Here is a 24,651-nt window from a genome sequence, read left to right as displayed (position 1 = left end):
TAGTGCAACTTCTCCAGGAAAGACAAGATCAGGTGCAGTCTGCACCTCTGGTTTTCCTGCCTTTAAGTATTGCTTTGCTTATTTAAAGATTAATCAGATTTGCTGTTTGGTTGAGCATCTGCTCAAATCAGCCATTTTCCACACAAATTTTCTCCTTTTCTACTCTGAGTCTTGCTAGTTCAGTAGCTTGTGTCTCCAAATGGTGTGCTTTTGTGATTTTCTTTCTATTCTGCCTCAAAGAGTTTAACTTGCTAGGCCCTTAAACCCCAAACATTTCTGACCTATATTGTCATTGACTCATGCGATCTTTTTAAGCTTACGCTACTGTTGAACCCAGTTCTAGAGCCATTAATAATGGTGCAGCACTTACCATTCCCTAAAAGACTATGTTATTTGAGGCTAAAGTCATGCACAGAGACCAGCACACAAGAGTCATTCATGCTTTTTTAGCCACCGAAACCAGAAAACACCCAGGGTACAAAGAAAGTAAGGAAGCGGTTCTCATCCATTCCAACAGCTAATTCAGGAATAATTGATGTACTGGAAGTATTTTTTTAATTATTATTATTTCACTGCAGGTGGGGGTCTATGTAGGATTGATTCTTTCACATATTAATATGTCTCATTCATACAAAAAAAAACAAAACAACAAACAAACAAACAAAAACTCCACAACTTTTTCCTGGGTTTATAGGATTTTCTTGAGACCCACTCTGCTGGTTTTCATTCTAGAAAATGCCTTTTTTAGTCAAAGAAATATGAAAAGTCCTATAAATCAGACTTGTAATATACCTCCCAAACTGACAAATACAACTCCATGACTGAAGGAGCTAACATAGTAGCAGGATATTTAAGTAAGTACAAAAAACAGTCAAAATAAATATAAACTCATTATTTTAATACCAATAGCAATAGGACTTTAGGAAAAAGCCTTCAGGAAAGAATAAGGATAAGGAAAAATACAAATACATGGCAATCTGTCACCTGTGTAAGAAAGGCATCAGAAGCTGCAACCAGTGGCAAATGTTGTATTAGGCAGTCTTTCCCACAGAAAGAAAAGAAAGCTGTTATAGAAGGCACTTAACTGGAATAATAGATAGAGGCTTCAAGAAAGGTGAGAAGTAGTCAGAGAACAGGCAAGGGTTTTTATGGCTGAGTTCACTCAGTATGAGATCACCAGATAAGGGGTGCAAGAAAAGTAAAAAGAACTTTTGCTGTCAGGAAGGACAATACCTCTACACAACTGAATTCTTAATTATTTCTATTTTTTATCAACTGAGGGCAATGGGATTGCAAACAGGACCTTGTAGTTTACCCAGATCCATGTGAACACGTCTGCATTTGTCTACTTGTTTCCAGAGCTTCTTGCAACTCCCTCTGCTTAGCTTTACTATTCAAGCTATTCAGCAAGTTCTACCACACGTGAAATAAAGATTAAAGGCTTGGCACTAAGGACAAAGCATTCAGCCAACAGAGAGGAGGGTAAGGTAAAGCCAGTCTTGCAACTGGGAGAACAATTTCAGATTATAATTGCTTACTCCTTTGAGAACTTCAGGGGATTTGCCTAAATTGCATCAACACTTTGCAGCTGTTTAGACAAAAAGGAGTTACTTCAGAACATCCAGATATTCTGAACTAATCCATAGTCTCTTTCTGTGCACTAAAATGGATCCAAAGGCCAAGAACTGAACATGAAAGTCTGAATCATGATTATGATATTGAGTGCACTAGTATCCAATCCCTGCTCCTCAGAAAAGGCATCGTACACCTTCTTGTATGTGTTGCTCTAGATTTCTATACTGTATAAATGAATCATACTTTATCCAGAAAACTCTATCTCATTCAAAATTTTTTAAAATGAAATATTAACTAATAATCATGGAAGATATGGACAGCATTTGAACATTCTCCGAACACCAATTTAATTAAGCTAATTGACACTGTTTTCTTGTAAAATACTAACTCAGAGTAGTAGACATGCAGAGGCAACAAATCCTTTCAGAACAAGGCACAGTCTACCCAGCCCATCACCTTCTGAATGCACAGATTCAGGCTCCCTGTAACGCAGAAAAAGGAGAAGACACTTGATTTCATCGAGTAGCCTTTTAAAAATGAAAGGGTGGCTTTCAGCACAGAAATGTAACCTTTTAAAGGAACAGCTATGTAATGCTATCTCCGGGAAAAGAAACAACAGTGCAATCCACTGTATTCACAGTTGAATGGAACCAAAATTCTCACTTACTCACAAGTGTGCAAACGGAAACTTTATGAAATAATGAATAGATTTAGGTGTCATTTGTGCTAAAATCCAGGGGTAAACTAAATGGACCGTGGTCTGGGGACAAACCCATAAAGATAAGAGCTAAAAATGAAATCAGGTGGGAGGGAGTGTTTCCTTGGGCAGTAGCTTTCTATTACCTATATTTAACACAAGCAAGTTGTTTGCAGTTTGTGAAGTATGCACCATGCTCAGAATCATTCTGATCTCAACACAGAACAACAAAAAGTGTTAAACACGTACTTTCTCCATGAAATCACAATAGTTATGCTGATTATTGCATTTTATTTACTCCTACAAACTGTACTTTTGACAATTTGTAGTAGCTGAAGTACAGCATCTCCAAAGGGAAAGAACATCCAGATCTGTTTAAGCCTTGTATGGGAGGTTGCAAAGGGAACAAATCAAACCCAGTGAATATCTATATCTTCCATAGCTTCAGTTACTGTGCAAAAAAGGGTCACCTACCTCTGAATAGAGTATCCCCATGCCTATTCTTCACTGCTTGAGTTCGTTCTTGTTCACCAGCCCAACAAGTTAACCTCACTTGAAATATTCTTGAGTTTGTTTGAATCTGGTTAATATTTAACTTAAAAGTATCACTCTTTCTTTAGATACATTTCCTTCAAATGTTTTCCACTTGATAGCATGAAACAATTGTCTTCAGAAACCCAACCCAAGGAGGTAAACCTGAGAACAGCAGCTTACAGGAGACTGACAGAACAAGTTACAACACACAAGCATTTTCCTTTGTCATTTTTGCAATAACACCCTCCAGTTGCCTAAAAAGGAAAGTAGCAAAACAGGCTGAGGAGGGTAGGAGGGAGAGAGGAAGAAGGTTTCACAAGCAAAGAAAGGGAGGAGAAAAGGGTAAAAAAAAACAAAACATGAACCAAATATTTAAAACAAGTAACTATGAATGGTAGCTGGTTTGTCACCCAAGCTACTTCTGAACGAAATGTATTCCAATCCCTCTGCAAGAACAGCTCGAGATGCCTACTGGGAAAAGGGAAGCAACTAGATCCCACACCCTTCATAAGAGCTCCCGGTATAACTAGCTTCAGTCTCTCATTAAATCAGCAGCTGCTTTCATCATCTTTTGCTTAGGTTTCTCTTCCTAGCCCAGCCCCCCAAAAAATGAATATTATTCATGTTTAACCTGCTAATTATGTATGTAAATTGCATTAGGTCTTCTTTGGGAAGAGAATTATTGTGGATGTCTCCACCCCCTTTGCGTGTTCATGGCTCTGAGGATAAGATGCTGACAGTATTTCTGTAGTACACTCTTTCCAAGTAGGGCATGCACATTTCAAGTGTCTGCGGACAACCCAAAGTATCTTCTTCCTTTATAGTTAAAATTCATGTTTCAAGTATATTTTAAAACATGTTTTAAAACAATACATGTAACTGTCAGTCCTAAATCCAAGCCCCCTGTCTTATGTTTGAGAGTTTTTATTTCCATATCATTCTCATATTTATTCTTCAGTGAGGTGGAGGGTCATATAAAATCACTTACAGTCTCTCTATCCTTCCCTGGTTGAAGTAGCACAGCACTACTGATGGTAGTGTTAGTTTGCCAGCACCAGTTCTAACCCTTTTAGTGGTTGTTTACCTGAAGAAAATTAGATTGGTTCGTAACAAAAACATACACAACACCCATCTGTAACAATCTGTTGGGAGGATCTCAATAGACTGATCTTTCACCATGTGGTGGATATTTCTGTTGGCCTAAAGACATGGAGGAGTGATTAACAACTCAAAGGTGAAAAAGCATTCTTTGACAGTGTTTCTTCACACCCAGTTCCTAAGAAATGGACATCCTCCTGCATTAACTAGCCAGGTTGTTATAAACACGATTTTATAAACTATAACTTGTTGAAAGAAACATCAAATTGCTCAGCTGTAATATAAAACATCTTAGTAGTTTACTGAATCTTCCTTAAACAAACACCAATCTATAAATGCATGGTAACACGGAAAGTATTCAAAAAAAGACACACCAACAAACATTAAAAAAAAAAAAACAACCAAAAAAACCCACACAACCAAAACACACCCTCCTCCGTAAAGCACTGCGGTAGCTTCAGGCAACACCTTTCCCAAGATAGTGTAAATTACCATTTAATCCAACATCACATCTTAGGCCCTCTTGAGAATCAGTTAAGTGATTACTTTGATCAGAACTTCAGCTGGAGAGCAGATAAGCAGCCCAACCCCAATGATGAGGTATTAGACTTATGCAAATTTATGTAGTTAGGTCTAATTCTGCTTCACATACTGCTTTTAGTTTCATTACTATGCTTATGAGGATTTGAATCCTGAAAATTGTATCTTTCTTTGCTGAATAAGTCTTTTTTTCTCAAGAAGGTGCCAAGACTCAATGCTTGAGCAAGCTGTCATCTACTCAGTCTGTGCAGGAAATCTGCTTCTTACTTCCTGAAACGATTTTACTACACTTCAAAAGTTTCATGTGAGCCAGAAGTGAACTAAGAGTTTGTCAGAAGGGCCTTCACCAGAGAAAGAATAAGGTGCTCATCTAGTGACTACTGGATTACTTCTGTTACAGCCCATCCTGTGGCTCAACTCCAGCAGTTCAGCCAGCAGGCTGATCCTAGCCTACATGAGATCCCGATCCCCATAATCAGTTCATGGACACAATGTAGAGCACAGCAGTCTTGTAAAAGCCAATGGGGCTGTACAAACCTGCTGACACATGTATGCATTTTCACTATCAATAGTATCTCATATGCTGATTCTTAATTTAAAATTGGCCAAGTGGCATAGTGACTGGGCGATACCTCAGCAGACTGAAGCATTTGATAAACAGCTAGCTTCTTTCCCATACATGCCTGCTCAACAACAGGTAATCATGTGGAAAATGCACCTGGGTCAGGGCAATCCCAAGCACAACTACAGGCTGGGTGGAGACCTAATTGAGAGCAGCCCTGAGGACAACTTGGAGGAGTTGATTGATGAGAAGCTCGACATGAGCGGGCAGTGTGTGCTCACAGCCCAGAACGGGAGCCGTATACTGGGCTGCATCAACAGGAGCAAGGCCAGCAGGTCAAGGGAGGTGAGTTTACCTCTCTACTCTGCTTTCATGAGACCCCCCCCTGAAGTACTGCATTCAACTCTGGGGGTCCCAACACAAGAGGGACGTGGAGCTGTTGGAGTGACTCCAGAGGAGGCCACAGAGATGCTGAGGACTGGAGCACCTCTCCTATGGAGACAGGCTGAGAGAGCTGGGCTTGTTCTGCCTGGGGAAGGCTCACAGTAGACCTCATAACAGTCTTCCAATACCTAAAGGGGACCTACAGGAAAGCTGGTGAGGGACTTTTTACAAAGGCAAGTAACGATAGGATGAGGAGGAACAGTTTAAAGTGAAAGAGGGTAGATTTAGATTAGACATTGGCAAGAAATTCTTCACTATGAGGGTGATGAGGCACTGGAAGAGGTTGCTGAGAGAAGCTGTGGCTGTCCCATCCCTGGAAGTGTTCAAGGCTGGGTTGGATACAGCTTTGAACTACCTGGGCTAGTAGAAGGTGTCCCTGCCTGTGGCAGGGATTCTTTAACCATAGAATCATAGAATAGTTATGGTTGGAAAAGACCTTTGGATCATCTAGTGCCAAACCCCCTGCCATAGGCATGGTCACCGTGTACTAGATCATTTAAGGTCCCTTCTAACCCAAACCATTCTGTGATTCAATGATTGATTCTATGAAAGGCAGGGAGAAAATTGATGAGAACTATAAAAGTACTTGAGAAGAAGAATAGGGTTCAAAGACAAAAGGAAAAGCATATACAGACTATTTTCTTAGATGAATGTTACTTTTGTATTTTACAGTCTTTGCAAAAGAGAAAGGAAGACGTATTCCCCTTTGTCCTCCCCCTCCAAGCCTGCAGATCATCAGGGATGTCTTTAGATGCACAGGCTACCTCGAGGGTACTTAAAAAAGAGTTGGCAGATACTGGGGGTTAAGACATAGTTAGATACTTCATACTATGTGAAACTTTTGCTCCAGCATTTTCAAAACAAAATATTACCATCTCAGCTAGCATGGCTCTCTAAGTAAGGACAGCACATGCTGAGAAGTTTCTGTATACCTGTCGGGGTTCAGCAGTAGCACTCATTTTTCTCCTTCTTAGTAGCTGGTGCAGTGCTGTGTTTTTGACTCTCAGCCTGGGAACAATGCTGATAACACCAATGTTTTAGTTACTGCTCAGTACTGTTTACTCTGACCAAGGACTTCTGTGTCTCATGCTCTGCCAGGGAGGAGGGGAAATTTGGAGGAAGCAGAGACAGGACACCTGACCCAAACAAGACAAAGAGGTATTCCATACCACAGCACATCATGCCCAGTATATAAACTGGGTGCAGTTACCCAGAAGGGCTAGATCACTGCTTGGGTCTGGTAGGGTATCAGTAGGTGGGTGGGGAGCGGTTGTATTCTCTTCCCTTGTTATTTCCCTTATCATTATTATTATTGGTGGTAGCAGCAGCGATTTGTGTTATACCTTAGTTACTGGACTGTTCTTGTCTCAACCCATGGGAGTTACATTCTGTTGATCCTCCGGGAGTGGGGAGAGGAGGAAGGTGGGCGAGTGAGCAAGTACCTGCGTGGTTTTGAATTACAGGCTAGGTTTAAACCAGGACAGTTCTTTGCTGCGCTCAACATGGGGCCTGGAGGGTTGAGATAAGGACAGATCTGACCAGGGTGTGTCTAATTGTATTTGTGATAAGCATTCATTGTTTCCGATTTGCTCTTGGTCTTGGAGTTTCAGCATGTTGTACCTTATTTACAGGTGGTATTTGCTGTTTTAATCTTTACTAGCTGGGGGGCCTTGGCCTAAGTTTCTTGTTTTGCTGTACTTTATGATAATGACTTGTAATACAATAGACTCGTTGATCATGAAACTGATCTGGCTTGTGTTCCCAGTGTGGTCACCACCTCTATACTTTGGGGGGTATATAATGGAAATGTTTAGCAATTACACATCTTTTTTTTCCCTCCTTGGATGGTCAACCTATGAAGGAGACATTCTCTTACGTTCCCAGCACCCCCACCAGACTATTTACAGCATCATTTGAGAGTTCTGAAGGTTTTGAATGGCCTTTGGGCACCCTTGAGACCTGTTTGCTGATTGTGATGGGGATCACCATATCGGCACGCATACAGAGTGTGTTTTACTCATGACCATTTCATCTGATCTCAAAAGTAAAGCAGAGTCAGGTTTGGGTCTTGTCTGGGGTTAAATGACGATATAGGAGGACCAAGAGATTTTCCCTGAGGCTGGACAGCCATGAGTGGCAGGGGCTGTGGGATAGTATGGGCAAGTATCTAGGCCAGTGAGCCCCTCCAGTGCTTTGGAACCTCACCACTGAACAAGTGCAAAATCCAGAAAAATTGGTAAAACACTTAAATGAGGTGTGTGGTCATTCTGGCCATACCAGAGACGGACAAATCACGGCAACGTGCTGGGGCTTGGCCTATGCTTACAGAGCCCTGCTCAATACTATCCAGCACCTTCAAAGGGAAAAAACTGTCTCTGGATGTGATGGCAAAGCGACAATGCAGCTACTCCAACTCAAAATACAGCAGCTACACCAACCCCAGTGACACGTACAGCAGCTACTCAAACTCTGACTCCAACAGATAACACAGCTACTCCAAATCCAAGTACAGCAACTGCAGCAACTACACCAACCCCAGCGACAAGTACAGCAGCTACTCAAACTCTGACAGCAACAGACAGCACAGCTGCTGGTGCTACTCATACCCCAAGTACAGAGGCTGCACCAGCCCCGACAACAGATACTGCAGTCATCCCAACCACAGTGATAGTCATTGCAGCTAAACCAAAGGACCAATTCATGCCAATATCAGTTGCCCCTGTACACAAGGGAAAAGGCAAAAAAGAGACACAAAAAGCAACCCATACAATGAAGAAAGATAAAGAACCAATGCACTTACTACATGGGACAGCATCTGATCAAGAGTTATTATTATGTGAATCAGAGGAAGAAGAGGTGACTTCTTGACCCAGACTTTAATTGAACTATAGAATATGCAAAAAGATTTTACCCATCAACCGGGTGAGCACATCATCACCTGTTTGCTCCGATGCTGGGACAATGGGGCTGACAGTCACAAACACAAACTAGGAGGTGGGGAAGCCAAGCAGCTGGGATCACTTGCTAGGGAAGGGGGAATTGACAAAGCAATTGCAAAGGCAAAACAGTCCCTCAGCCTTTGGAGGCGGCTCTTGACGGCTGTGAAAGAAAGGTTTCCATACAAGTATGATGTTATGAGTCATTCAGCCAACTGGACCACGACAGAGAAAGGCATCCAGTCTCTGAGGGAATCAGCCATTGTAGAGATGATCTATCACAGGCCAGATGCTGGGAATGCATCTGTAGATCCAGATGAAGTTGAATGTACACGACTCATATGATGGAAATTTACACAGAGAGCACCAGCATCATATGCCCACTCATTGGCAGCAATAACCTGGAATGACATAGTGCCTCCAACAGTGGATGAAACTATTCATCAGCTCTGAGAGTCTGAAGACAATCTCACCCCTTTCATCATTTCAGCTGTGGAAAAACTATCCCAGGTGTTCAAACAATTGGGAGACAATCTATCAGATTTATCCAGCTGCCCACATGTACCAACCCATGTCTCAGACTTTAACAAAAGGCGTCCTACTACCAGAGAGAGAAGATATAGGAGGGAGAGAGCGCAAACACAGTCCCCCACTACCGCAGATTATGTGGTTATGTTTTTCCTGCATTTGGGGAAATCGCAGGGGACAACACACCCGGAGTGCAAAGGATGAGCCTTGCCCTGGGAAAACCACCTGCCTGATCATTTTAGGTTTTCTGTTTCCTATGCTCTTTTTACAGGCAGTACTTTCATAGTCTCTTTTCCCTGTTCAGGTAGGTTAACCTATTTTTCATTCTTTGCTAGATTTGTGCTAACAGTATCACAAATGGTATCACATATCTCTGGTGAAACTAGGTATAATGTTGCAGATCATTCCAGGCTGACAATTCTACAAAACAAAAAAAAAAATGTAGCATGTCATTAGCTGAGAATAAAGCAGAGAAAAATCTTTTGTATCTCTCACTAGGCAGGGGTATGAAATGTGCAAGCCGTAATGTTTTTCATTGAGAAATCACTTTTTTGGCTTTTCCATGGACTGCACTCTATAAAGCAGAAGTGTTTATGTGGTGACTCTCTGGTTTTGTTTACTAACACAGACTTACTTCACTGTTTACCCATACAAAACAGCAGATGATTAGCACCCACATTCCAGAGAATTTGCTGTACCAGGGCACCAGGCCAATTCCAGTGAGTACAGAGCCCCTGGGCTGACTACAATTAGTTCAGTGGTTAGGCAGAGGTCTTCAAACACACTGTGTTTTCAGAGAGTTCATGGAAATGGCTTAGAAGAAGCAAGAAATCTTGTTACCATCCTCTCTGACTCAAAGTTTACACATTTTCAAATCTAATTCAATACCTGAGAGCCCTTACATAAGCAGGCTAATTCAGAGCGAACTGGTCTTTGCAAGTTGTGGTGTTCACGGAACAACCTATTTAGGAATGTATGTTTGAGGTTAAACACACACCTTTCAGATCACTTTTATTTTTATTCTAAGATTACCTAACAAAGAAGAATTGACCCTGAGCAATATGCAAACAGCAGTTCAGAAAACAAGTGGCAGATGTGGAATCAGTGACCACACCAGCTTCCGTGCAAGCCAGAGCTGCAGAGACCATGTTCATGGGTAGGAAGTGTTGCGAAAAACTTGATTTTAACTCCCTTCATCTCAAAATAATGTGGCCACAGCAGTCCCCAACACAGGCAGCAGTACAGAACAAGATCTGTCACAGCCTCAGGGTAGAAGAATCCCCCAGGTCCTTGCTAAGTATCTTACCCACAGGTTAGACGCCTCTTTACCTCTCCTCCAAGATGCAATTTAGTCATTCAGAATGTCATGCAAAGGTGCTGTTTATCATAAAATAACTCCACTCCTTAAATACTGCCAAATCAGCACTTAAACATGCTCTCTCATACGTCCAGACATCACATAGCACTCTACTGCTGCTCCTTTTATTGGCAAAGGTTTCTGCCAGTCAATCACTCTGCTAGTGGAGACAGACTAGGAACTGCAACAGAAGACACAATCAAGGCAGTCAAAGTGGAGGTAAGTTGCTTGTACATATGCATTCATATATAGTTTTCTCTGCCACCTTTCTCCATAAAGATGTGCAGCCTTGCTTTTGTGCAGTTGCAAGTCAGAGTAGACAGCCTGCACCTTTTCTAATTTGCAAGCCTGATGCTATGCATCAAAGTGCGTGTTTGATAAAGTTGAGAAGACGTCTTTGCCCTGGGCAAACAGGAAAAAGGAGTATCTGATGGTTTAATTTTGTTCTAATTGTTGGGTTTTTTTTCTAAGGATGGCACTGTGGATGCGTGATAATCTCAGTATTGAAAGCATGTGCATAAATAGGACATTTTGATCTCATAGTTCCAATTGCATGTAAGCTTTCCTTGTAATTTAACCAGGAGATTCTGACATTTGCTAGCCACATTAACTGCACTGGTGCCTTTCTGTTCCATTTACAGTGTATGTGAAAAAAAAAATAAAACTCTTTCAATAGTACACTGATGAATTTTTAGAAGATTAAAAGCCTATTTTCATTAAATACTAACAATCTCCAGAAACGGCATTTTGAGTGCGCCTTTCCAGTCTCTCGCTTTACATTTTTATTCTTTTTTTTTTTTTAATAAAATTTTTCAGTTAATTCTAGTTTGTCATAGTAAATGCTACTCTTGTTGTTTCATTACATAAAAAGACTAGATTGTTCTTCAAGGCTCCTACAGTCAAGAATTTGCCACTGAAATTAATGAGACATCATGTGCCAAGCCTTGGAGTTAATTGGCGCACTCTGATTTAAAAAGCATTCATCTGAAAGTGTGTCAAAACATGTCAGCTAAGTCAGGTGACAATATAGTATATAGAAAAAAATACACCCTAAAAAGGCAGCAATTTAGCTACCCTATTGCCGTCCAAAAACAAACGGTGACTTAAGCTGAACTTTTTGGTTTTGTTCTCAAACATTGTTCCACATGTAGAAATAGAGGAACAGGTTTTACTTCTGTTTGAACTGAATAAAACAGCAGAAAGCAGTGGAATATCAAGTATAAAATTGTGCTTCCAGAGCACAATGCTATTCTATATGACAATAATTGAAGTCTTCTCCTACCAAGTGGGGGACCTGAATATATCCAGTTTTGGTTTAATCCAAATGTTCCAGTGACTCAAGGGTTATGACAGATTTAATCAAAAATGTAAAGAACTGAGAACTCCCTCCTTCATGAAGAAGTTCAAAGAAAACAAAACCTTAGGCTATCCATTTCAGGCTCTCAAAATCTTAAAAATCTTCCCCATGATATGGTCTTATAAGACACTCTGGTTTTATGACCTGTTTCCTCTATGCTGATTACAGAGGTGGATACAGCCAAAAAGCAGATCATTAAGTAAAATGCATTTGAGATTTCTATTCAGAAGAGCTACCCTGTGATCATTAGTCAATCCATAAAAAACTATGAAAATGCAATCTTTTCTTCAGGTGGCCAATACACAGATTTACAATAGGGAAGACTATACGTGAGAGAGAAAGGAAGGAACTTATGACACAAATTAACACCAGTATTATACAAGCACATTGCCCCAGGTTGGTTCCACATCCTCTCGGAGCCTTTGACGCAATCCTGGTCCTTGTTGAACGGGGTGAGCTGCAGGCAGTCCCTCCTCACTTATTCTGGCAGGTGCTTGGGGAACAGACCATGGGCAACCTTCAGAAGCCTCCCCACTTGGTTTTTCCTGTGGAATTCCATGCCATTCCTAATGCAGACAACCCTGCATGTGTTCTTTCACTCAGCCCCAAGATGTGGTGCCTCCTCATGCTGCTCTGCTCTCAAGCAATTGCCTTTTCAGCAGGATTCACAACACCCTCCACTCTGAACTCAGACAAAAGCCAGTTCAGGAAGCCTCATGACCCCGAATCCTTTATGAATGTTGTAAGTTTGGTCACTTTTCTCCCTTTCTTTCTAAAGTGTCTCTCCCAATACCACTACCCCACCCACAGTACCAGTGAGGAGGTTAAAAGTAGCTCCAGCAACGTGAGAGGGAGCACTAGCCTAAAAGCCAGCGCTAGCACCTTGATGTTTCCATTCAAACAGTCTGAGCTGCCAGAGAAAAGAATTCCTTTGCTGTGGAGGCAAAGGCTGGTTTCTAGTCTCAAAGTAAGCAAAGCCCTCCCTTTCTGTAACAACTTGTGTAGTGGCAATGGACGATGAATTCCTCCTTGAAGCAGCAGATTGGCATTACACAAAGTAATACAAGACCCATTGCTCTGAATCATCAAAGATTTCCTCAGGTTAGTGGCAGGAGTGTAATAGGTGGTGCTGTAAGTGAATTTGTAATAGGAGATCCACCCTATCTGGCTTGCCTAACCACACTTTGATAAGGAAGGACTGATTATGGACCAAAACCCACAGCTTTTGGCATTGTCTTATATCAACACTCCTATGTATTTAATTTATAGAAAGGTATGATCTGTATCAGCCTTGCAAAACAGGACAAACTATCTCCCAAAAAGTTAGTCACTCAGTGCAGTCCTGTTTCATCCCATAATGTGCTGTCGAATACCAGACAACTACCACTTAAGCAGGACTGAAGAAGACTCTGGTGCATCTTTTTACAAGACCTGTAATAATCATTCTCAGCCATGGTCCCTGTGGCAGGGGCCTTGCACTGATGTCTCAGAACAGCCCACATCCGCACTGCTCAGCTTGGTTACCCTCCAAAACAGGACAACCTGCATGTTCACAAACTCTCCTTTGGTTTCTCACAGAGTGAAATTATCAGATATCATGGATACCCCAGTGAGGAATACGAAGTTACTACAGAGGATGGGTACATTCTTAGTGTTTTCAGAATTCCTGCTGGGAGGAACAGCCAAAATACAGGTATGACACAGTCATAGGATGGGAGGAGGAAAAATAGGAGAAAGCCTGAGGGTCAACCCTTCTATGGGTCCCCCATCTTTTCTCCTTTGCACATGCTGTGACATATTCCACACCTTTCAGTCTCAGCAAGACCACCTAGTCAGGAATCTGGCCTGAATTTGGTATACAGGTTAAAAAACTCCTGCAAAACCAGAAACTGAACCCCAGTTTTAACAGACATTACCTACTACAGCATAAGAAAACCCTCTTCTTTTTCAGGAAAAAAGCCTGCAATCTTGCTACACCATGGTACTTTAGGAGATTGTATTCACTGGATTTCTAACCTGCCTAACAGCAGCTTGGGCTTCATCCTCGCAGATGCTGGCTATGACGTCTGGTTGGGAAACAGCCGAGGAAACACCTGGTCTTTAAAACACAAGACCCTTAAGCCCTGCCAGAAAGAGTTTTGGCAGTTCAGGTACTCCATGGAAAAAGAATCACTGAAGAAGGAAACTCTCAGGGGACCTCTCCCTTTCTGGTTATATGAAAAATATACCCTTCTTGATTATATGAAAACCATTATGGTTTCTGACTTCAAGTGGGATATGCATCATCTAAGGAGACGAGCAACAGATGCAGCCAGTTCTGGTTATGTCAGGGGGGACATAACAAGGTCTTGGCTGCATGATCTGGGCAGGCCCTTCTGGAATCACCATATACAGAAGCACATCTGCAAGCACACAGGTCACCTTTGTCCAAACACAGTGTTGGTTCCTTTGGGGAAAAGATTTTCAAAACTGGGACACATTTGTAACTTTGAAGTCTCCCATACCATGTCCTGGGTGCAGACAGGAGAGGAGAGTCCTCAGCTCAGTGTACAAATCTGATCTAGCACAACTGATATCAGTTGAGAAATATTTTTTTGTAACCCATGCTGGTGAGAGCAACGATTACATTCACTTCTGCAAGACCCTCAGCTAAGAGACAAAACTAACACCTCCCTTGCAGAGAGTGCAAGGCATCAGACAGCCTTGCAGTTCACGGTGTCCCTCTACCCCCTTCCCCAACTCAAGCAAGAATGCAGACAAAGCATGAAACATCATCTTTAAATGAGTCCTGCTTGGTGCAATGAAGAAAAATTATATTCAGTAGCTCACACTGTAACAGCTAAATTATCTGATAGCTTGCTTTGTTTCTCCCCTGTAGCTTTGATGAGATAGGTAAATACGATGTTCGAGGAGAGCTGGACTTCATAATGAATAAAACCGGTCAGAAGGATGTATATTTTGTTGGTCACTCAGAGGCTGGAACTGCAGGTAATGTTAGGACTGCCTGGTCCAAAATGTTGGTAGTTAATGTTGGTATTTATGACAAATATATATGTCATACATATACATATACATATACATATGTATACATACACATATGTATACATACATATGTATAAGATCTACGAGCAGACATTGGGACTTATGCCATGGTGTGCCACTGCATTTTGCAAAAATAAACTCAGAAACAGGAGAAAATGTAAGTGGCCACATTCTTAGGGAATTCTTCTTTCTTCCCATATGTGTATTCTAAGGATCTTTTTCCAGAACAAATCATTTAGGCCAAAACATCCCCATCTTTGTCTTTAGATTCCTATGTTTTAGGCAACCAGTTAAAGTTCTCAGCAAATGCAGCAGTGGAGAAATATTCAGGAAACAGGATGTGATACATCCTTTTTGTTTTTTCTTCCTTTTTTCCTTCTCCATACTCCTTCTTTATGTGTGCATTCACTGTTACCTGGGTTTACTCTTAGTGACGAGTAAAAACTCTGCTCTTCAGAGAGTTATTGTATTACTGTGTGTCAGTATAAATATATACAGCCTTTCAGAGACTGCAAGCTGAAAACCTCATTATTTTATTAGAGTTTGGGGAACTTCAGAAGGAATTTGCATTCAGAAAATCTGATTAAAGCAACTTCTCCCCCCAAGAATGGACTGAACACAATATTTTCAGTTCTGAGAAAACCAATACCTAGACATGCTCTAATGAACCTCTTTCCTTAGAATGAACTCTGTCTCCCACATAAGTTTCAAGAATCAAACACTTCCTTCAGGCCTGCAGCACAGAAATGGGCAACTGCCAATGGCCTGCTAATCTAGTCTCAATTTGCTGCCTACTGCTTTTTTATTTATTTATTTGATCTGTGGAGGTCTCTTTACTAACTTGACTTGTGTCTTCTGCTTTTGCAGGCTTTATAGCATTTGCCACTTATCCTGAATTGGCTCAAAGGGTTAAAGTGTTCTTCGCTTTGGGACCAGTAGTCACAACCACATATGGTACCAGCCCTCTGGTAACACTTACTCGGTTTCCCCAGTTTCTGATCAAGGTATGACATTCCTCTTGCTAAAATACATAATTGTCTGCTTTGTCTCTACTGAACTCACTCAACCTAAACTGAGTTTAAGGGGTGGCAAGTTAAGAATTAATTCAGTCTATCAGACTGCTGACAGGGCTGGTAGACTTAAGACTTTGCACAGATCTAAGCTACAAGGCTTGACGCGATATCTCTTTTGCAACTACTTTCACCTAAGAGGCATCCTTTCACCTTTTTTTGTTTAAATCAAATGTTTTTGAAGGAAGCTCACAAATACCATAATCTAAATCTACTAAATCTAGCCTTAAGCACTAGTAAAAAACTACAAATGAAACACCTTATTTTTATTAGACACGCAGTTCATTTATGTTTATGAACATTTCCTTAAAGGGAAACACCTATTTCACACCTGAATCATAGAATCATAGAATAGTTGGGGTAATTTGCCAATTTAATAGAACTTGGTGGGAATGGTGGAAATCCTGCATGCTATATAGTTTATGTCAAACTTCCAGAGCACATATTCTTTCTGCCCAAGTTGTACCCACTATGTGATATAGACCATCCAGCTCTACACCCTTCTCATTTGTCTGCTCCCTTTTTACTTAGCAGCAACACTCACAGCACAGTTTGTGCACCTGCCTGGAAAAAATATTAGGGCAAAAAGGGATTTCCTAGACTTTGCAGTTGTGAGTGCAACCAACTGCCCCTTCTCACTGAGGTCAGTGCACTAAAACAAGACAGATAGTGATCTGCAGAATTCATGTGTAATAATAAACAGCAGGAAGAACCTGTGGTGTGGTCTTGGGAAGAACACACTTAGAGGATACTGGGATGGCAATCAGTTTCAGCAAGGTAAGGCTGTAGAGAAGAAGGAGTGACTTTTTTCTATGTGAAATAATCCTACAAGAAGAAGGAAAAGGAAGGTTTGCATTTTTGCTTCCCTCAGTTATTCGCTGGCTGCAAAGGAGTTCTTCGCCAGAATGAACTGCTGAAACCACCTCTGGTATGGATCTGTGAATCTCTGGGAAAATTTTGTGGCAGTGTCTTAGGCTTCGTAGCTGGGGACAAGGTACAAAATCTGAACACGGTAAGCATGTCCAAGAGCACCTTGATGCAAGTATAACTCATGTAATTTTAAAGGAAAACAATTTTTCTGCCTTATGGCTACATACAGTTGCAGAGGCATACAGAAATGTGTTAGGGTTTTCAGGAAATGCCAACTAGGACCTCAGCTAGTGACAAGATATACCACCTGACACATTCAAATCACACAAAGAGGAAAGGCTGAATTCAGGATCGTTCCATCATGCAATGATGTCCCTCAGTGTCCCATCTTATGGGGCTAAGCCAAAGAAAAACTTCACAGATACCAAAGCTTTTTAAAATGGAAAACTGGATGGAGAAAGATATCTTTTCTTTTGCACAGTTCATATTTTCCTTCCTAAATAGGAAGACATCCAGATCATCTGAACATAAAAGATTGTTTCCTTTCGGTTGTTACCCATCAAAACATTTTCAAACCTGTTTCTTCAAATTTTCTCCCAATGGCAAGATTTCATTCCTTTACGCTGGCTGATAGCTTTTTTCTTGCAGACATTCCACATGCCTGTTCTCCAATGGCCTTCCATCTCTCTTACTAAGACTGTTTAACAAGTGTTCCCATAAAAACCTCCTACACATGTAGCCCCATTATGCTCAAGCAGACGATGTATTAACAATCCTTTACTGATTAAGCACAGCACTAGGCATCATACAAACTGCAGAAACTGGAAAAAACAAAGGCCATACAGATTCCCCAAATCGTGTTTTCTGTATGACTGAGCACTAATGTGGAAAAAAAGCTCCCAAATGGATAAAATTCTATATACTCATTCCTACTGTAATCTCACACGTTTCTCTCAATATTCTTTTTGATATTTAAAGAATATCATATTAAAATGGGGTTTAACACAGAAGCAGTATATTGCTCAGGTTCCTCACAGCTTTGTTCTGTCACAGCACTGGATTAATGCACTTATAACACTTCCGCTTTCTCTCCAGAGTCGAATAGATGTGTATGTAGGACATTATCCTGCTGGAACTTCAGTACAGAATGCTCTTCATTGGCATCAGGTATAACTGCATACTGACACTCTTGCTACTGCTTTTTATGCAACCAACAGCCCACAAGGGAAGTCCAGAGATGGTGGGTTTGGGAAACTGCCCATTGCATCTTCTCACACGCTGCCACGAGCACCTGCCATAGGCAGCACTGTTTCCCATGGCACACCAGGTCATCACCTGAATTGCCCCTTTGGTAACAGGCCAGGGGATAAGCCAGACAAAGAAGGGATCCAGGTTAAGCTTTATTCCCAGAGAGTTAATTGCAGCCTGGCTGACCTCCCAGAGCCAGTTAACGATACAAACTCTTCTGCTGGCACAAGCAGCAAGTGGGGAACTGCCTCTTCTGCTCATCTTATGCCACTCTCAGAGCTAAGCTTGTCCTACCTATGCTTCAAATCAGACAAGGGCAAAAGAGCACTGGCCCAGAAACACATGACTGTATGTGCAGAGAACTGTGTTACTTCTGCCAACGCTTAAATACATGCATACTCCTGCACACACCCCTGACTAACATTCCCAGGATCCAGACCACCAGCACCCAGAGCCAGAAAAATAGAGACAAGCCAACAGATTTCTAGCATATCTTCAGCTACTTAAAGGTTTGATTAAAAAAAATGCGCACATATTTTCAGTAAAGCAGGTTAATCTTTCAGGTTTGTTTTTGGTTGGTTGGTTGTTTTTCCTTTTAGACATAGCACATTCAAGACGACAACAGTTTAGTGTTGAGATAATCACAACTTTTACAAGAAGCCCAGAGTCTCTGTGTCAGGGTGTGTGCAGAGGTATCATATGTTACACTAGACTAGTAACAGCCCTGGCACATTTTGGTGTCACAAACAGGGACACCAACTACCAAGCTAAGATAGTCAAGCAAAATTTTAATAACAAAACATACCAAGGGTGGTGGCTGAGGACCAGGGCAGAAAGTTAGCAAGGGGAAAAGTGATGAAGCCATTCACCCTACATTTCATCCTTAGTACCCCTTGAATACTATTCACTGCCTGAGCCTTGGCTTCAATCACAGGTAAGAAAATTCCTCCTGCACTCTGGTCTGCCTCTTAACACTTTATCTGTCCTTGTTACGATATTAATAGGTAATATATGCAGACCAATTGCAAGCTTATGACTATGGCTCTAAGGAAAACATGAAGAAATACAACCAGGTAAGGCAATACAGTTTCCCTGAGAACTCATCCTCTGGTCCTGAAAAAAAATAACAGAAAAATTCACATTTCAGCACCTGTAGGTGATACAGACAGAGGGAGAGAGTGTCTGAGGTAATGTTTCACCTGAATTTAATAGTCATAAAAGTCTATTCACAGAGAAGGCATAGGCAGGTCCTTGCAGACAGCTAAGAAAGTTTGGTTTGCCTGTTCTACTGATGCAGACATGTATTCAAAAACACTTCCAAAAGGCTAAGAGCCATAGCCAAGTCCTAGAACTGGATGAATATGGAGCTCTTCACTGCCCCAAAAGTCCTCAAGGTCAGACTTTCAGTTATGGGAAGAAATGAATCTCACAGCTAAAAGTGGGTATGCATACCTTGGTGTGGAGAAGCTATTTACTGCAAAGATAAAACAGAAGGGATGATTCAGTATTGCTGTGATGAACTAATATATCCTGTATAGAAAAAAGGAAAGAGACAAAACTTGGTCACTAGGCACTTTGGTTATTAGTCAACACTCAGAAATACTTCACTCCTGCAACACTGGTAACTTATCTGACAGGTTTTTTTAGATTTGATCTAATCAGTTGAACTACAGTGAGCATTTCTGAGTCAGGGCAAGTTATTTTATGGGTGGCACACTATTTTACAGGTGGAGAAAAACTCCAGAGGTTGCATCCACATGGTCTTTAAATACTGAAGTTTAAATTTTCAAGTGGCAATAGTCTATTCCCCATACTTTGGATGGTTAGGAAACTGCTCCCAAAAAGCAGTCCATGCAAAAAATAATAGAACCACCCTTAGATAATAGGGTTAAATTTAAAAGCATCTTGTGCATGGTCCCTTACCACCCTGTTGACTAATAGCTATCCTGCATTAAGTCATTTGCCTCATGTCTCAGAAGATCTCCATTCTACTTGTCCATGTTTTTTGATTTCCTCTGTAATGATATTACTCCATCAGTATCAACATTGTGACCTACAGTGTCAAGTGAAGTCTGCTCTAATACAGCTGAAAGTCTTTCACTCCCTGCCCATAAAAGCATGCAGAGGACCCTATATAAGCCAAACACAGGACACATAAGAACAGTTACTCTGCAGTCCTTGCCTGATAAACACACTGCTCTTTCCATATACCCAACTCTTTAGTACACAAGTAGGTGTCAATTCATAGCTGTATATTAAGGAAAGACCTAGAAACAGAATGGATTGTTCTGTTCCTTTTCATGGGAGGCAGGGAATGGTGCTAGGGAAATAGACACTAAGAGGGTGGTCTTCATCCTTACTGTTTTATTGCAGTGAGTGCAGAAGGGAAAAAAGGTGCTTGCACAGAATTCTTTCTCTAAACACAACCCCTGCTATAACAGCATTCACTCAAGTCTCCTCCCTTTCTTACAGCCTACTCCTCCTGTGTACAAGATAGAGGAAATAAACACCCCAATTGCTGTCTGGAGTGGTGGACGGGACAAATTTGCAGATCCAAAAGACACGGCAAAGCTGCTTCCTCGGATTAAAAATCTCATTTATCATGAGCATTTTCCTTCTTGGGGCCATCTTAGTTTCATCTGGGGCCTTGATGCACCTCAGAAAATGTATCGAAAAATCATTGAACTGCTAGAAAAATATCCTTAAAGCTTCACACACAGGGAATTCAATCACTCAGTAAAAACCCCCAAAGATTTCTGTTTAGTGGTAGAATACGGGTATAGGGATTGGTATAGGTATTTACAAGCCACTGCTGGTTGGTTTGCAACTTTCTAACATTGTTTTCCACGGTGTTACATTATCTTGGTGACTGCAGTCTCTCTGAAGAAGTTGAGGTACATGGGGATGACCACTGAAATGACAAACATATTAGAAGGAATACTTCATGGATTACTTCGTTTGGAAGATTTTTAGGACTGATTTTATTACAACTCAGATTTCATTTTTTCTTCCCCTGTACATCAATACCACATACTACACCAGAGACAGAGGCGTTATCCCATGAAAACTCCAAACTGGAAGAAATTTTTTCTCTGCTGAAGTACTACTGATCTTTGCTTAAATTAAATCATCTATCCTTTTGACAGAGTGTTTTAACTGTTTTCCTCTCATCACATTACCAACAGCAGCAAGCCAGACCCAAAAGATCTTCATGTGTCAGATTACCCCGGTGTCTAAGCAGGCAGTAGCTGGCTTTAATGGCCCAAATGCCAAAGAATCCAACATCAGAAAACCTATGTCAAAGTGAAATCATCTGATGGTTGGACAGATGCAGAAGCTCACTTATCCTCACACTAATGGTTTGTTAGCTCCCTTACTACAAAAAGCACAACTGTCTTCACGCTCTTAACCTCGCAGCTGAGGAAATGCACACAAGGAATGACAGATCCACCTCAAGAGATGTTCCTGGCACTGTCAGTGAAGAAGTTAATTCAAGTTCTTCTGGCTTCTCAGTTCACTATGTTAGTGTGCTCACCTACAAGATTATTCCAGGAAGCAAAAAATCACGTAAAAGGGCTCATCATTTCAGGCTAAGACATGGTAGCTCTGCCACTACGGGTATTTCTGGGCAGGAGTTTAAACCCAGATTCCTCAATCAAGACTAGTGGCAAGTGAAAACCATTTGATGATAATCTGGGAGATAGATATAAATATATAAGCAAAACATGTTTGCCTAATGCAATATAGAAAACACATGCTAAGGAAGATGACACACTTTCTCTAGCAACTTGTGGTACCACCAGAAACTGAGCTCACATCTTCTGGAGAGGTTCCCAGTCCAAGACACAGAGATCATGAAGTGGCTGCACATTATTTATAAACCCCAGTTTCCTGACCATGCCATAGAACTCAGAACAGACCTAGCCCACCTCCACGATGTAGTAGGGCAAGCCTGGCACGGGCACATCAAACATTACACTCAATACAAACGTGAGCTTTAGGTCTGAAGGGAAGGGGAGCAGGACCAGGAATTCCATCTTAGGTAAAGATGAAGCAAGAACCTCTTTGAACTGACTGGCAGCAAAGCCTCTACTTTCATTCACACTTCTGCAACACCACCCAACATTCAAACAAGATGCACACGATGAACCTAACAGCATGATACTGTACAAAACATACGATGGAAGGGAGGGGAAACAAAAAAAAAAATCACAAAACCAACCTCCTACCCTCACCTTTTACCTGCCACAAAATGAGGGCTACCCATGAACCAAGTTGGAAACCCTGTGAACTATTGTTGGAGCAATCCCAGGCACAGTTACAGGTTAAGCAAAGAAGAGATTCAGAGCAGCCCTGTGGAGAAGGACTTGGGGGTGTTGGTCGATGAGAAAATGAACATGAGCCGACTTCAGTGTGCACTCACAGCCCAGAAAGCCAACTGTATCCTGGGCTGCATCAAAAGGAGCGTGACCAGCAGGTCGAAGGAGGTGATCCTGCCCCTCTACTCTGCTCTCGTGAGACCTCACCTGGAGTATTGTGTGCAGTTCTGGTGTCCTCAACATAAAAAGGACACGGAACTGTTGGACAAGTCCAGAGAAGGGCCACGAGGATGATCAGGGGACTGGAGCACCTCCCGTATGAAGACAGGCTGAGAAAGTTGGGGCTGTTTAGCTTGGAGAAGAGAAGGCTGCGTGGAGACCTCATAGCAGCCTTCCAGTATCTGAAGGGGGCCTATAGGGATGCTGGGGAGGGACTCTTCATTAGAGACTGCAGTGATAGGACAAGGGGTAACGGGTTAAAACTTAAACAGGGGAAGTTTAGATTGGATATAAGGAAGAAATTCTTTACTGTAAGGGTGGCGAGGCACTGGAATGGGTTGCCCAGGGAGGTTGTGAATGCTCCATCCCTGACAGTGTTCAAGGCCAGGTTGGACAGAGCATTGGGTGAGATGGTTTAGTGTGAGGTGTCCCTGCCCATGGCAGGGGGGGTTGGAACTCGATGATCTTAAGGTCCTTTCCAATCCTAACTATTCTGTGATTCTATGATCCTATGTGAACATGGCTCTGCCAACTGAAAAAAAGCAGCCAGCAGAAACTGGGGACTGCCCTTTCTGGGAGATGAATGAAGAAGGAGCTAGCAGTTCTTCAAAATCTGATCATGTGGACACAAGTCTGAGATTAAGTTTACTCAGCTTGGAAGCAGCCAACAAGGCGTACTCCAGGATATCAAGTTCAAACTTCTCTAGAGGGCCTTCCTGTTCCATAGAAGAAGAACCATTCACAGCGCTGTGGTTTAAGCCTATCTGGCAACTAAGTACTATGCAGCCACTTACTCACTCCCACGCCCTGCAATGGGATGGGGAGGAGAAACACAAAAACCAATAAAACCCGTGTGTTGAGATAAGAACAGTTTAATAATTGAAACAAAGTAAAATATAACAACAATAGTAATAATAAAAGGAAATATATACAAAAAGGAATAAAACAACAACAAAAAAATTAACAAGTAGTGCACAATACCATTGCTCTCCACCCACTGACCAATGCTCAGCCTGTCCCCAGTCAGTGATAAGCAGCTCCCAGCCAACTCCCCCCAGTTTATATACTGGTCTTGATGTGCTGTGGTATGGAATATCCCTTTGACTAGTTTGGGTCAGGTGCCCTGTCTCTGTTCCCTCCTGGCTTCTTGTGCCCCTCCTCATTGGCAGAGCATGAGAGACTGAAAAGTTCTTGATCAGGGTAAGTGCTACTGACCAATAACTGAAACATCGGTGTGTTACCAGTGTTGCTCTCAGGCTAAAGCCAAAACACAGCACTGCACCAGTTACTAGGAAAAACCCCAAAACTCTATTCCTGTATGAAACCAGGACATACACAAACAACCTGCAAAAGGTTACAGGGAATCATTCAGGTCAGTAACCAACACTCCTTGCGAAAGAGCACAAGATGTAGTGTCTTCCATACTGAACACCTAAATTAGCCTGGTGTTCAACCTAACATCACCTCTGACCTGAGTTTCACAAAGGATTGCAAAATTCTCTAATGGAAGACAGCATTTTCCAAATAGTCTTCAGATAGCCTCTCTAACTGTCATAATTTCCTGCAACCAAACACTTTCTTCTTACTGCCCCCTGGAACACAGTCCTGGAATGGGCAGTGTCTGGACAAGAGAAACACCCACGGCTTACACTTCCTTACAAGTCAGTTAGCACTCAGAAAACAACCTTGCAGCACTGCAAGTGTCCCTTGCACATCTGTTTCCGGATATGGTTAACTCAACAGTTCCAGTGAGCACAGATAAAGCCCTCCATGGCATAGACCAAAGCCTGTATTTTATAATATTTTCAGCCAAACTTAGTGAACTACAAGTGTGGCAGGAAAACAAGGTGTTTGAACAAACAGTGTTTTTACTGCTTGCCCAAATCAGTCCCTTCTGTTCTTAAAGCCAGGACCAAGACCTGTTCCCCCATATCACAGCCACCAGCACCAAGAGTGATACTTCAAGGCTGGGATGCCAAGCAGCCAGAACAGCCACACACACAACAACAGAAAGGATGGTGAATGCCCTTACCATGCCTGGGAGTGTAGGGTGATCTAAATATGAGTATCTTAGACCACATCTAGACTTCTATGTCCAGGTCTGGGCTACAGGAAAGACAACATGATCAATATCTGCTGAGCAAGTTTAGCAGAAGGCCACCAAAAAATAATTCAAAGTTATCATGGGCTGACTGCTATGTTGACTGGACATTCCTAGCATAGTTTAAGGCCAGCCTATAGTACTGCACTGCGCT

The 24,651-nt window shown here is 41.8% G+C and overlaps 2 protein-coding genes across 3 annotated transcripts in view; one reads left to right on the top strand and one right to left on the bottom strand.

The window, feature by feature from the left end:
* Nucleotides 1-24,650, bottom strand: part of ANKRD22 (ankyrin repeat domain 22) — a 30,137-nt gene extending 5,487 nt beyond the window's left edge. The window contains exon 1 of one of the 2 annotated variants that reach the window (XM_061459229.1): nt 24,429-24,650. In XM_061459229.1, coding sequence (XP_061315213.1) covers nt 24,429-24,431 — 3 coding nt within the window. In that variant the 5' untranslated portion in view covers nt 24,432-24,650. Of the gene's footprint in view, nt 1-2,746; nt 3,219-24,428 lie in introns of those variants that run through there. The other variant, XM_061459228.1, reaches the window with a different exon arrangement.
* LOC133272451 (lipase member M-like) lies at nt 10,186-20,902 on the top strand. The gene is made up of 10 exons (XM_061459593.1): nt 10,186-10,490; nt 12,232-12,370; nt 13,207-13,321; nt 13,580-13,778; nt 14,507-14,616; nt 15,538-15,674; nt 16,612-16,752; nt 17,706-17,777; nt 18,863-18,931; nt 20,331-20,902. Exons 2-10 carry the CDS (start codon nt 12,239-12,241, stop codon nt 20,562-20,564), a joined length of 1,209 nt encoding a protein of 402 aa, XP_061315577.1. The 5' UTR covers nt 10,186-10,490; nt 12,232-12,238; the 3' UTR covers nt 20,565-20,902.
* Nucleotide 24,651: the final 1 nt, after the last annotated feature.

This window comes from Pezoporus flaviventris, unplaced genomic scaffold, assembly GCF_033815535.1.
Source record: "Pezoporus flaviventris isolate CSIRO_AGI_PZ_B2104156 unplaced genomic scaffold, CSIRO_AGI_Pfla_v1 ptg000029l, whole genome shotgun sequence".
NCBI classification, from domain to species: Eukaryota; Metazoa; Chordata; class Aves; order Psittaciformes; family Psittacidae; genus Pezoporus; species Pezoporus flaviventris.
The sequence above is the reverse complement of the archived record's forward strand: the minus strand, read 5'-3'. Positions and strand labels throughout refer to the sequence as shown.

Bases quoted from the DNA above. Each gene is read 5' to 3' on its own strand.
- LOC133272451 (XM_061459593.1), top strand. From the start codon at position 12,239: ATGTGGTGCCTCCTCATGCTGCTCTGCTCTCAAGCAATTGCCTTTTCA. The intron at 15,675-16,611 runs GTATGACATTCC...TGCTTCCCTCAG, and splicing joins TTCCCCAGTTTCTGATCAAG to TTATTCGCTGGCTGCAAAGG. The intron at 18,932-20,330 runs GTAAGGCAATAC...CCTTTCTTACAG, and splicing joins ACATGAAGAAATACAACCAG to CCTACTCCTCCTGTGTACAA.